General features: G+C 54.9%; 1 protein-coding gene across 6 annotated transcripts in view; it reads right to left on the bottom strand.

Annotated features, from left to right (window-relative positions):
- PXDN (peroxidasin) overlaps positions 1-13,121 on the bottom strand; it is a 112,987-nt gene that overhangs the window by 70,291 nt on the left and 29,575 nt on the right. For 2 of the 6 annotated variants that reach the window (XM_050753166.1, XM_050753167.1), the window contains exon 1: positions 5,144-5,628. The exons of the other annotated variants lie outside the window; for them this stretch is intronic. In XM_050753166.1, coding sequence (XP_050609123.1) covers positions 5,144-5,460 — 317 coding nt within the window. In that variant the 5' untranslated portion in view covers positions 5,461-5,628. Of the gene's footprint in view, positions 1-5,143; positions 5,629-13,121 lie in introns of those variants that run through there. 6 annotated transcript variants of the gene reach the window in all.

The raw sequence follows: 13,121 nt of genomic DNA, 5'->3' as shown, positions 1-13,121 counted from the left end.
GCTTGCGTTCTCGGGGTTACAGATGGCACTGCTTTACCACAGGGCTGAGTAAATCCATGCACTTGGGCTGCATGTCAGGAAGTCTCACGGGGCCCACCGAAGTCTGTGAAGGATTAGGACTTCGTAATGTACTCGCTTCTGTACTTAACAGATGCGACCTGAGCCACCCGAGCAGGTGGCCACAGTGACATGAAGGGCACAGACGAGTTTCAAGCCTGCACTCCGGCAGTCGTAGGAGAAATGGGCGCCCAGAGTGGAGGGCAAGGGTGTATTTTGGAGGAAGCGTAGATAGGACCACTGAGGTGGGCCGCGTGGTGTGAGTGAAGCCTCCGGATGCCCCTTACCCTGTGGGTGAAGGGGAGTCCCACAGAGAAGCAGGCTCAAGGTAGGGGAATGCGGGATGAGGTAGGGGGATGGGGTGGGGGGTGGGGGGTGCGGGATGGGGCGGGGAATACGGGATGGGGCGGGGAGTGCGGGATGGGGCGGGGGGTGCGGGATGGGGTCGAGGGTGCGGGATGGGGGCGGGGGATGCGAAATGGGGCTGGGGTGCAGGATGGGATGGGGGATGCGGGATAGGGTCGGGATGCGGGATGGGGCGGGGGTGTGGGATGGGGTGGGGGATAACGGATGGGGTCGAGGATGCGGGATGGGGGCGGGGGTGTGGGATGGGGGCGAGGATGCGGGATGGGGTGGCGGATGCGGGATGGGGTCGGGGTGTGGGATGGGGGCGGGGGATGCGGGATGGGGCGGGGGGTGCGGGATAGGGTCGGGGGGTGCGGGATGGGGCGGGGGGGTGCGGGGGATGGGGCGGGGGGGTGCGGGATGGGGCGGGGGGGTGCGGGATGGGGCGGGGGGTGCGGGATAGGGCGGGGGGGTGCGGGATAGGGTCGGGGGGTGCGGGATGGGGTGGGGAGTGCGGGATGGGGTGGGGGGTGCGGGATGGGGTGGGGGCGTCCAGCTGCCTGGGTCCAGCGCTAGTGCTCATGGCTCCCTGAGCCCCCATGGCTGCAGACTGAACGTTCACGGCCCCTCAGATTTGTGCTGAGACCTAACCCCCAAGGGATGGTGTTGGGAGGTGGGGCCTCTGGGAAGTGACCAGGCTTTGATGGTGGTGCCCCCAGGGTGGGGCACCTGCCCTTATGAAAAGACCCTGAGAGCAGCCTTGTCCTGTCCACAATGTGAGAGGACACGAGGAGAAGGTCCCTTCTCCGAACCCGGGTGGCCCTCAGCAGACACCCAGTTGGCTGCTGCTTGATCTTGGACTTCCAGCCTCCAGAGCTGCAGGGGTGAACTGGTACCTGCTGCTATGTTTATAGACTGCCCCAGCCATGGCTCCTCAGAAAGGCCTGAACAGAGCTAAGACATAAGATGCCCACTAATACCATTAATGAGATCAAATTACGTTAGTCAGGACTTGCCTGCCCCTCAGCTAAAGAAACCTGGCCTCAATCCTTTGGCTGTGAGGGTCATTTCTTGGGGGATCCTGGAGTATCACAAATACCTGAAGGCAGAAGGAGCAGAGGAGGCTTGGGTGGAGTGAAGATCTATCTCGGCTTCCAGGCAACGAGAAGTGGGGGCCTGCTCATCCTCTCCCCCTGCCCTTCCTCCACAGGTGACACCCCCACCCCCGGCACAGGGTCCCCTGTCACCGAGGCTTCCTCCAGGACACAGGGAACAGACTCGGCCTGGAGCAGGCCCTATCAGGGCTGCATGGACAGGACCAGGAGCTGCTCCAAGAGAGAAGGAGAGACAGAGCCCGACTCTCCTGCGGGTCACAGATGCCACCCCAGTGATATGTGAACCCCAAATATCTGAGACAGGTCTCGGCCAATTTAGAAAACTTATTTTGCCAAGGTCAAGAACATGCCCATGACACAGCGTCAGGAGGTCCTGACGACAAATGTCCAAGGTCTTCAGGGCACACCTTGTTTTTTGTTTTTTTGAGACACAGTCTCGCTCTGTCACCCAGGCTGGAGTCCACTGGCATGATCTTGGTTCACTGCAACTTCTGTCTCCCAGGTTCAAACAATTCACCGGCCTCAGCTGAGGGAAGAGAGAGACCCTCTCATATTGTTTTATACTGTTTTATACTCAGAAAAGGAAAGAGAAGCGAAACTAAAGGCAGGCAGCCCGGCGCCTAGGAACCAGACCCAAAACCAAGGAACCAGACCCGAAACCAGGCCTGGGCCTGCCTGACCTAAGCCTGGTAGTTAAAGATCGACCCCTGACCTAACTGGTGACGTTATCTATAGATTCCAGATATTGCACAGAAAAGACATTGTGAAACTTCCCGGTCTGCTCTGTTTCACTCTGACCACCGGTGCATGCAGCCCGTCATGTACCCCCAGCTTGCTCAGTCTATCACAATCCTCTCACACGGACCCCCTTAGAATTGTCAGCCCCTAAAAGCGACAGGAATTGCTCACTCGGGGAGCTCGGCTCTTGAGACAGGAGTCTTGCCCGATGCTCCCGGCCAAATAAACCACTTCCTTCTTTAACTTGGTGTCTGAGGAGCTTTGTCTACGGCTCATCCTGCTACGCAGCCTCCCAAGTAGCTGGGATTACAGGCGCCCGCCACCACGCCCGGCTAATTTTTTTATTTTTACATACGAGGTTTCACCGAGTTGGCCAGGCTGGTCTTGAACTCCTGACCTCAGGTGATCCACATGCCTCGGCCTCCTAAAGTGCTTGGTTTTATACATTTTAGGGAGGCATGAGACCCCAATCAATATATGTAAGATGAACATTGGTTCGGTCTAGAAAGGCTGAACAACTCCAGGTGAAGGGGGGGCAACTCCAAGAGGGGAGGGAGCTCCCAGGTCACAGGCGGGTAAGAGACCAATGGTTGCACTCTCTTGAGTTTCTGACCATCTTTTCCAAAGAAGGCAATCAGATATGCGTGTCCCAGTGAGCAAAGGGTGGCTTTGAATACAATGGGAGGCAGGTTTGGTTTGCCTTTAGCAGTTCCCAGCTTGACTCTTCCCTTTAACTTAGCGATTTGGGGGATCCCAAGACTTACTTTCTTTTCATACAGTCTTGGGAACCAACCATTATCACATTATATTAATAAAAGCAGATGATGCATTATCCATTGGTGTATTCTGAGGATGTAATGAGAGAATGCACACAGGAGCTAGTTGGTAACCAACTAAAAATTAACTGAAGTTACAGAAAAAAGACAACAGGGCAAGGCAGAATGGCTCAGTTTACTCCCAAACCCACATGACCCACTAAAGACACTCCCTCCATGAAGGCTGGGGTTGGGAGGGGCGAGTGTAGGAGGCAGCCATGTGCCACTCCGCATGAGCCCAGATGCAGGGTGCGGCTCCCCACGGCCTGGGACGCAGGGTGCAGGGTGCGGCTGCCCACGACCTGGGACGCGTGGAGCGTCACCAGCCCTTTTCGCGAGTTTCCCGCGTGGAGTGTGCAGCTGCAAGGAGCAGTTCTCCGTCCATTACGGCCTCACCCAGGCACTTCAGGCTCCCGGGCAGGGCCGCTTAGGCGTCCACGTGGCTTGGACACCCCTCTGAGGCTACTGTCGTCTCTGGTCCAGCTTCTTCAGGGTCTCCAGACCTCAGTCAGAGCGAGCACTTGGATCCGACTGGATGCTGGATTCAAGTTCTACCCCGTCCTCCGATTCCTGGGTTCTCAAACCCAGAGACCGTCCCAGCGTCTCCGACCTTCAGTGAGTTAGGAGCTCCTGGGTTGTTCTACAAAATTGGGAGCTGGTCTGTCCAGCACCTAAAGATCTATCTGGGAAGCTGGGGCTTCCCTGTCCCACTGGCTGCCTGGTATTCACTGGGTCACAGTCCTGCCTCCATGTCATATCAAGTCCTCCAGGGAGCAAGTGCAGTAACAGCTGCTTAAATCACAACTCCAAGTCACAGAATTTACATCCTGCTGGCATTGCCAGAAGCCAATCAGCTCTAAGCCATCACCTCCCCGACTGATAATACAGCCTGAGACCGCGCTGCAGTGCTCACCAATCAGCTCTAAACATCACCTCCCCACTAATAATACAGCCTGAGACCGCGCTACAGTGCTCACCCATCAGCTCTAAATATCACCTCCCCGCTAATAATACAGCCGAGACCACACTGCAGTGCTCACCAATCAGCTCTAAACATCACCTCCCCACTGAAAATACAGCCTGAGACCACACTCCAGTGTTCACCAATCAGCTCTAAACATCACCTCCCCACTAATAATACAGCCTGAGACCACGCTGCAGTGCTCACCAATCAGCTCTAAACATCACCTGCCCACTAATAATACAGCCGAGACCGCGCTGCAGTGTTCAATCAGCTCTAAACATCACCTCCCCACTGATAATACAGCCTGAGACCACACTGCAGTGCTCGCCAATCAGCTCTAAACATCACCTCCCCACTAATAATACAGCCGAGACCACGCTGCAGTGCTCACCAATCAGCTCTAAACATCACCTCCCCACTAATAATACAGCCGAGACCGCGCTGCAGTGTTTACCAATCAGCTCTAAACATCACCTCCCCGCTAATAATACAGCCGAGACCGCACTGCAGTGCTCACCAATCAGCTCTAAACATCACCTCCCCACTAATAATACAGCCGAGACCGCGCTGCAGTGTTCAATCAGCTCTAAACATCACCTCCCCGCTAATAATACAGCCGAGACCGCACTGCAGTGCTCACCAATCAGCTCATCAATCTCAGATGCCTCATCCATGCCTTCTGAACATCAAACTGTCAAACAGAAGTAATCAGAAAGAAATTATGATTTAATTGTGATAGGTCTGACTTTTGTGTAAATAATCAACCCACACTTTTCGCCCAAATTTTTGGAAGCACGAGGCTGCCAAAAGTCTTCCAAAATGGAACAAAATGAATCCCTGCAGAGGGGCTATCAGCTGTCAAAGACGCAAGAAGTGCATAGAAGAGGACAAAAAAGGGGAAGACATTTCCCTGCACAAGGCAGGGAATCAACACGCTCTGGGTTCTCTGTTAAAACTTAGTGCAGAGGAGAGATTCGTACCAAGGTGCCTAAAGCAACAATCCGCAGATATCCCTCCCCTAGCAACAATTCCCGTGACTGTCTAAAGCGAAGAAGAATCACCAGCGTTTAAGAGGAACCCATTTAGGATCTACCTTTTACCACACTTACGTCAGCATCCTAAGGGCTAGAGAGGAACTCTTAAGACACTGGAAAGTAACACAAAGCGAGAGATGGGAAACCAAACGCAGGCGATCCTCAGCGGAGCTCTTCTCCAGCTGGAACAATGAGCTTTGTCCCAGGAACAAGGCGGGAACGCCCAGGCCTGGAAGCTGCAGGATGAATGGGCTTCTCAAGTTCTCCTCCCACCTCCCCGCCAAGTAAACCCGGGAGCTGGTGTTTGCTTTGGAGCTGGCCTTGCTCGAGCTGGGATCGCGGGCTGGGTTGGCTGTCTGCATGTGCCCTGGCGCAGGCCCAGGTCTCATCATGCACCCTCTGTCCCTGCCATTGTTCCACAATTAGTGAAGAGGGGAAACAAGCTTCTTACAACCCAGCAGGACGCTTTAGCGGACAAAGCTCCTGGATTTAACAGGTTCGCTCTTTCGTGTTTAGGCAGCTCCTCCGCTTTGGGCCTGGAGTTTGCCCCTGAGGCCCCCTGTGGATGGACGGAAGGGCTTTGCTCAATCCCACCCAAACACCAAGAACCCAGTCAGCCTCCGCCCTTCGCAGGAAGCCTCTTCCTGACTAGAATGACAAAAATCGTAAGAAGCCCAAGTGATTCTCAATCCTCCTTCGGGAACAGAGGTTGGAGAGGTCCCACCCTGACCCACGACGGCAGAGGAAGGGGAGAGGGGTCCCTGATGCAGTCACGCATCCAGAACCACCGACTCACCCCACAGGGAAGAAACAGTGAGAGCTCCCTGAGCTGCCCTCACCCCAGGCCACGGTGGGACGGAACCTCCTCTCCCGGGCATCCGAGTTGCACGGGCACTGGGCACGCCCAGTTCATAGAAACAAGGGCATCTTTTATGGTATCAATTTGGATCACCTCACTTAACTCTGTGACACACAAATCACCAAGAGCACATGGAGTCCGGTGTGCCCGACTGGGTTCATTTAGACCCTTTCTACATGTATAGGTTTTATCAAGTACAGTTTTTTTAAGGAGTCACTGATGATGCAGAATCCTGGCTCCAAAACACAGTCCTGCCGCGCCGCGACCATGGTGTCACCCGATTTCACAGACAGCACGGGGACAGGCATGATCTGAGGCTGCCAGTTCACCGCGGGACAGAGCTGGTGGCCAGTCTTCCCCACGGGAGCCAGGCTCCGGTCGCTGTGCCCTGGCTCTGATCCCACCCGTGGAACCGCAAAGAACATCCCAGCCCCTGTGCTCGCCGCCCACTCGTTGGTGTTCGCGGCACATCTGCAGTTCATGGGCAATGCTGACCACAGGTGCGGAGACCCATGAGCCCCGCTGTTCGGTGAGGAGGCGGCCAGGCGCCAGCAGGTGACCACAACACCCGCTGCAGTGGAAGCCTCAGGAGGAGGCCCGGGAGTAGCTATGGCTGCAGGTCAGAGAGGGCCCCAGAGTGCGGGTGCTTGATCTGACCAGGGCAGGGTGTGCGGTGTTTGCCGAACGGACACTGTGCATGGCCCCATGGAAGACAGGGTGAGGAAAGGGCCTCTAACGGAAGCCACAGCGGGGCTGGGGTGCAGCGGGGCTGGGATGCAGCCAGAGCCAGCTCGAAGCTTCTCTTTCTTTATCTCAAACACTCTGAAGGTTCCAAAGTCAGGGCCATTGAACAAGACGCGCTCCCGACGGCACTCCCGCTCCGCACCTGCCCGGCCCTGGGAGGTGGGCGAGGCGGCTCTGATCAGTCCTTCCGCCGTCACCCCACGTGATGGTGTTATCAGGAGGGGAGCCTTTGGAGATCACGCACTTTAGATGAGGTCCTCAGTACAAGCCCCATCATGACATCCGTGTCCTTGTAGGAAGGGAAAGAGACCCAGAGCGTGTTCCTCTTTTTCCGCCACGTAAGGACAGAGAGAGCACCATCTGCAGACCTGCAGGAGGCCCTCGCCAGAACCCAACCCTGCTGGCATCTTTGATCTCAGACTTCCAGCCTCCACAACTGTGAGAAAATAGATCTCTGTGATTCACGCTGCCCCATCCGTGGTATCTGTGGGGCTGCCCGATGCAAACAGCACACAGTCTCCAAGCCCTTCCCACCGCGCCGCCCAGCCCACCAGAGGAGCACAGGCAGCTGCGGAGAGGAGGACATCTGGGTTCCTCCAGCCTTGCACTATTACAAACAGCCCTGCAATGACGAGCTTTGGTACATCCCGTCTGTGATGTGTGTTAATATACTTATGAAACAGTTTTCTAGAAATGGCACTACTGTGTCAAAGGAGAAACACGCCGAAGAACAGCTGCCGTCTGCTGCCCACTTGCTAGGTGTGGACCCCTTCTATCAATTCAGGTGCTGTGCAAGCCTGAAGGGCAGGAGCTGGCTCAAGTCTGACCACAGCACACGGATCTAAAGACTCAGACCCAGGCTGCTGGGGGCGCAGTGTTTCTGGGGGACAGCTGGAGACAGCAACACACGCTGGTGATAATAGGAGGTGAAGCCTTTGGAGGTGACACACGTTAGATGAGCACCCGTTCCACCAGCATCCACTTCCCACCAGCATCCACTCTATGAGCACCCACTCCACCAGCACCCCCTCCACCAGCACCCACTCCACCAGCACCCACTCCACCAGCACCCACTCTCCACCAGCACCCACTCCACCAGCACCCACTCTCTACCAGCACCCACTCCACCAGCACCCACTCTCCACCAGCACCCACTCCACCAGCACCCACTCCACCAGCACTCACTCTACCAGCACCCACTCCACCAGCACCCACTCCACCAGCACCCACTCTCCACCAGCACCCACTCTCCACCAGCACCCCCTCCACCAGCACCCACTCTCCACCAGCACCCACTCTCCACCAGCACCCCCTCTCCACCAGCACCCCCTCCACCAGCACCCACTCTCCACCAGCACCCCCTCCACACAGCACCCACTCCACCAGCACCCACTCCACCAGCACTCACTCCACCAGCACCCCCTCCACCAGCACCCCCTCCACCAGCAGCACCCACTCTCCACCAGCACCCACTCTCCACCAGCACCCACTCCACCAGCACCCCCTCCACCAGCACCCCCTCCACCAGCACCCACTCTCCACCAGCACCCACTCCACCAGCACCCACTCTCCACCAGCACCCACTCTCCACCAGCACCCACTCTCCACCAGCACCCACTCCACCAGCACCCACTCTCTACTAGCACCTGCTGAACCAGAACCTGCTGAACCACTAGCCTGAATGAAAGGAGGGCCACCTGCAGGAACCCCTGGGGGAAGGCGAGTGCTGGTGGAGGCTCTCTGGCAGTGATGACCCCCTGCACATCCAGCTCCCACCGCATTTGGCAGCCACGAACCAAATCCTCACTCAGAAGGTCTGGGGAGATCTCAGCTCCCTATAAATTGGGGCCTGGACTTGTAACTGCTCCCTCAAGAGGCAGGAGACTGATCCAGGAGCTCCTCCTCATCCAAAGCTCCGCTGCACTCAACAGCAGCTCCCATCTCAGCTTCCCAAGACAAGATGTCAAGTTAACTCAATTCTCAAGTAATCATCCAGTAAATTACTTTAAAATTCTTGTCAATGAAAATGTTGAGGATTGTATATCGATCAAGTGCAAAAAAGGTCAAAAAAATCCATTTTTTCTCTCCAATGAAGATAAACTCAGAAAAGAAAGAACTGAGATAATATTAAAAGCACAGGACAGAAAACTATTTCCAAAGAAGACAGGGAAATAAATCAAAGTATTGACAAATTGAAAAGAAGAATGTACATTATAATTTTTATTATGATTTTAGGTTTCTGAGTTTTTTTTAATTAGCAAATGTAAAAATGCAGTAATTATATTTAAATATTAGGCTTCTCTGGGATTTAATGACAATATTATTTCCTTCTTAAGGTGATGTTTCACTTTTTTTGTAATGCATCATGTCATAAAATAATCATAACACTAAACCTCGTTTTATTGGGTTCAACTTTTTACAGTCAGCCTACAGAGAGACTGGAAGACAACCGTGTAGAGGACCAAGTTGAAATGTCAAGAGCCTGGCTCATGTCAGATCACATAACTAACCAAATTCCAAACAGGCAGGAAGGGCAGGAGAGTGGAAATCTAAATTTGCTAAATTCCTCTTCTTCCCAGCAGCAAATCCCCAGGGACAGCCTGAGGTAGAGGAGGTCACACATGGTGGCCTTGTGGAAAAGCAGCCAGCAGCAGAACTAAAATGAAAACGGTCGGATGAGACTTGGGGGCAGGGAAACCGTTATTCTTAGTTTTAGATTTTTTTTTTTTTTTTTTTGAGACGGAGTTTCGCTCTTGTTGCCCAGGCTGGAGCACAGTGGTGCAATCTCGGCTCACTGCAACCTCCGTCTCCCAGGTTCAAGTGATTCTCCTGCCTCAGCCTCCCGAGTAGCTGGGACTACAGGCATCTGCCACCAGGTCTGGCTGATTTTTTGTATTTTTAGTGGAGATAGGGGTTTACCATGTTGGCCAGGCTGGTCTCAAACTCCTGATCTCAGGTGATCCACCGGCCTTGGCCTCCCAAAGTGCTGGGATTACAGGCGTGAGTCACGGTGTCCGGCCATTTTGGAGTATGTTGTATATTTTTTCTAAAATAGAATACTCCTTTAATTACAAGTAAATGAATGAGTCACACAGGTAGCCCCCGGTTCCTAGACCTTGGGGCCCAAGTCCCTAAGCCACTGCACAAAGCCCCCGCCACCTCCTGTCTCTCTCCCTCCACACATAGGTGCCCCCCGGTTCCTAGACCTGGTGACCTTGGGGTCCATGTCCCCAAGCCACTGCACAAAGCCCCCGCCACCTCCTGTCTCTCTCCCTTCACACATAAGTGCCCCCCGGTTCCTAGACCTGGTGATCTTGAGGCCTGAGTCCTCAAGCCGCTGCACGAAGCCCCTGCCACCCTCCCATCTCTCTCGCTTCATACGCAGGGCCCTCAGGATTCAGACACGCTGCCCAGTGCCTTGCAGGGCGAGATCTAAAGCAACTCTAATTTTCTGCACCAACGATCAATTACCACAGAAGAAAGAAGGCTGAGCCTCTCCCTGCTACAGTTTTGTGCTGTGATAACTCAGCCTGGCCTCCGGGCTTCCATCTCTGCGAAGAGAAGCAGGTGGATCCCACAGGAGGCACCTGGGAAGTCTGCGGCTAAGAGGTCTTCCCGCCCCAGTCCAGAGCAAAAACCCATTCCAGATTCCTGCAGGTGACTGCAGGCTGGGGAGGAGTAGGAGGGGCACCTGCCTCGACAGGAGACCCCTGGGGGCCGCCTCTCCCCACTGGCTGCTCCAGCGCCACAGGCTGTCTCCCTCACAGCCCGGGGTGGCTACACCAGCGGCCGTGCCTCCAAATGGACCCCGGGTGGCGGGAGCCTCAGCCCCCATGAATGCTCGTGTGCTCAGGGCCTTGGTGTGTGCTCCTGGTACTTGCAGAAGCCGCAGTGCCTCTGGAGCATGGGGGCACAGACTGAGGGGGGCACCTGAGGCCCCGGGCCCCCGAGAGGTGAGAGGTGGGCAGCCAGGCAACCCCAATGCCGCCTGCTCCAGAGAACTGCATATCCCCGTAAGTGTCCTGGGGTGTTCACTGACCCCATTTTTTTGGTATTGCTTAAAAAGTGACACGAGAAGAGAACTTTAGAGTTCTCCTTCCTCAGCAGGCGGGAAGGAGCTTCCATAGCCAGGAAGGCACAGGCTCCCAGGCTCTCCTGTGTGGGACAGGCACGCAGGTCACAAGAGACAGCCAAAGTTCGTGTCACCCTGAAACATGGCCCAGCCTGGGCAACCTACGGTAATACTGGGATTGGCAGCTTTGGAAATGGCCTTCGGATAAAAAGGTTCAAGAAAGCGCATCCGTCACCTTCAGTGGCCTCCCCGCCACAACAGCCATCCATATCCAGGACACCGTTGTTTTTTTCAACTGCCTCCTTTATTGCTCTTACATCTGCACTTGACTCTCATGGATTTACACGTCACACCCACAGCACCCTGGGTAGGCAGTTGAGGGGCCAACCCCGGCCCAGGTCAAGCCCTCCAAAACCCCAGGAGCCACCTTGGGAAGGTTCCCCTGACCCCAGACCTCCTGCACCCTGGCCCACTCTGCTCCCATGCCTGTGAGAGGAGAGCAGGTCTTGCCTCTGCCAAGACGACGGAGCTACTGTGGGAGGAGGGACCCTGCCAGTCACACTTTCTAGAACTTCCAACCCCTCCCTCATCAACACCAATCCTCACCCAGCAATGACCACAGGTCCACGCTCGGAGAAATGCCCCTCCCACAGCAGGCCCAGCGCGCACGTTCCCTAAAAGGCCAGGAGGGGACATCTTTGCTTGAAGTGCAGATCATGGTCTTGCAGCTCCTGAATTCTGTCTCAGCAGCAGGAATGCAATGCGGCCACAGAAGATGCAACCCAGTGGCTGTGGCCAAGCTCCGGTAAGCTTTTATTTATGGCACTGAAATTCCAATTCCATAAAATGTCCACATGATGAAATATTACTCCTTTTGATTTTTTCAACCATTTAGAAATGCAAAGTGCATAGCTCTTGGGCTGGACAAAAGCAAGCGTGGGTCAGACGGGGCCCTTGGCCAAGGGCACAGGAGGTAGGGAGTCCCTCTCCAGGCTCTGGGAGCCTGGCCTGGCGCCCTTTCTTGCTCACCCTGTCCCAGATTAACCTCTTTCTAGCATTTGTCTTTTGGGAGCCTCAGGTTTTAGGTCACATATGAACATACCACCCATTAATACAAAGCTCCCCCCATCCCCGGCTTACAAATAATCAATACACATCTGTTTGTTCATGCCCCCCCCCCCACCCCCGGCTTACAAATAATCAATACACATCCATTCATGCACAGTTTACTCTTCGGGAAAAATAATCCAAAACTTCTTCCATGAGTGTTAAAAAATAAATCAGTATTTTTCCTGCCTTCCAGACAGAAAAACTTGGCCAGTTTTGCGTTCCTGAAAACTTCTTCCAATGAAAATTTCTTTCATTCTGCCCCAGAAAGACCCCGCTCCGGGGTTAAGGGCAAGGACAGTGGGGTCACGAGAGGGGAAGGAGCCGACGGTCATCTGCTAAAGAACCAGGCACGTGAAACAACTGCAGGAACTCCACATTTCCCACTAAGTATGTCCGGGAAAACGCTGCAGGCTGTCATCTGTCTAATTAGAAACAGCCGCAAAAACAGTGCCGGAGCGGGAGCCAATTCCCAGCAGAATCATGCAAATGAAATCCCAGATGAAAGTGGGAACTCAACTCAGCTTCTGCTGAGAAATTGTAAACGCCTTCCTGTTATGAAAACAGGACACAGGTGTAAATAAGGGGCTATATCTTCTAACTCAAGGAACACGCCACGGTGCAGGGCGGGTGTCGTCCCCAGCATCCCAGAAGCACAGAGCAACTCAGCCACAGGTCAGCCGGCTCTCTGGTGGAGCCTGGTCTCCAGCCCTGGCCTGCAGCAGCCAAACAAGCTGCAGATGGAAACAGCCAGGGAAATGCAGAGTGGACCACTTCCCAGGCTCTGAGCACAGGGACCCGGGTGGCAGGTAACTCAGGTCTGGCGGAGCGTGGACCACTTCCCAGGCTCTGAGCACAGGGACCCGGGTGGCAGGTAACTCAGGTCTGGCGGAGCGTGGACCACTTCCCAGGCTCTGAGCACAGGGGCCAGAGTGGCAGGTAACTCAGGTCTGGCAGCCACAGGCAGCTTCTTTCTCATGGAAAGGCCTCACCTCCCTGCCCAGCCCAACCTCTGCAGGATGAATATCTTCCACACTCAGGGTTAAGGTACTTGCCCGGGGAGACCAAAATGTGTGTGTATGACACAGACATAGTTTTTTCAGGCAAACAATACAGCCCTCACCCAGCTGCTCGGAGCAAGTGTTGGTCTTTTCTACTTTGACGGCAGGTGGTGGAGTGTTGGCCAAAGACAAGGCAACAGGCAGGCCTGGGGCACAGTCCACCTGTGCCACCTGACTGGCTGTGGCTTCCTGGACAGATGCGTGGGCCTC

The sequence above is a fragment of the Macaca thibetana genome, chromosome 13 (assembly GCF_024542745.1).
Source record: "Macaca thibetana thibetana isolate TM-01 chromosome 13, ASM2454274v1, whole genome shotgun sequence".
Taxonomy (NCBI): Eukaryota; Metazoa; Chordata; class Mammalia; order Primates; family Cercopithecidae; genus Macaca; species Macaca thibetana.
Note: the sequence above shows the minus strand (reverse complement) of the source record. Positions and strands in the feature narration are given on the sequence as shown.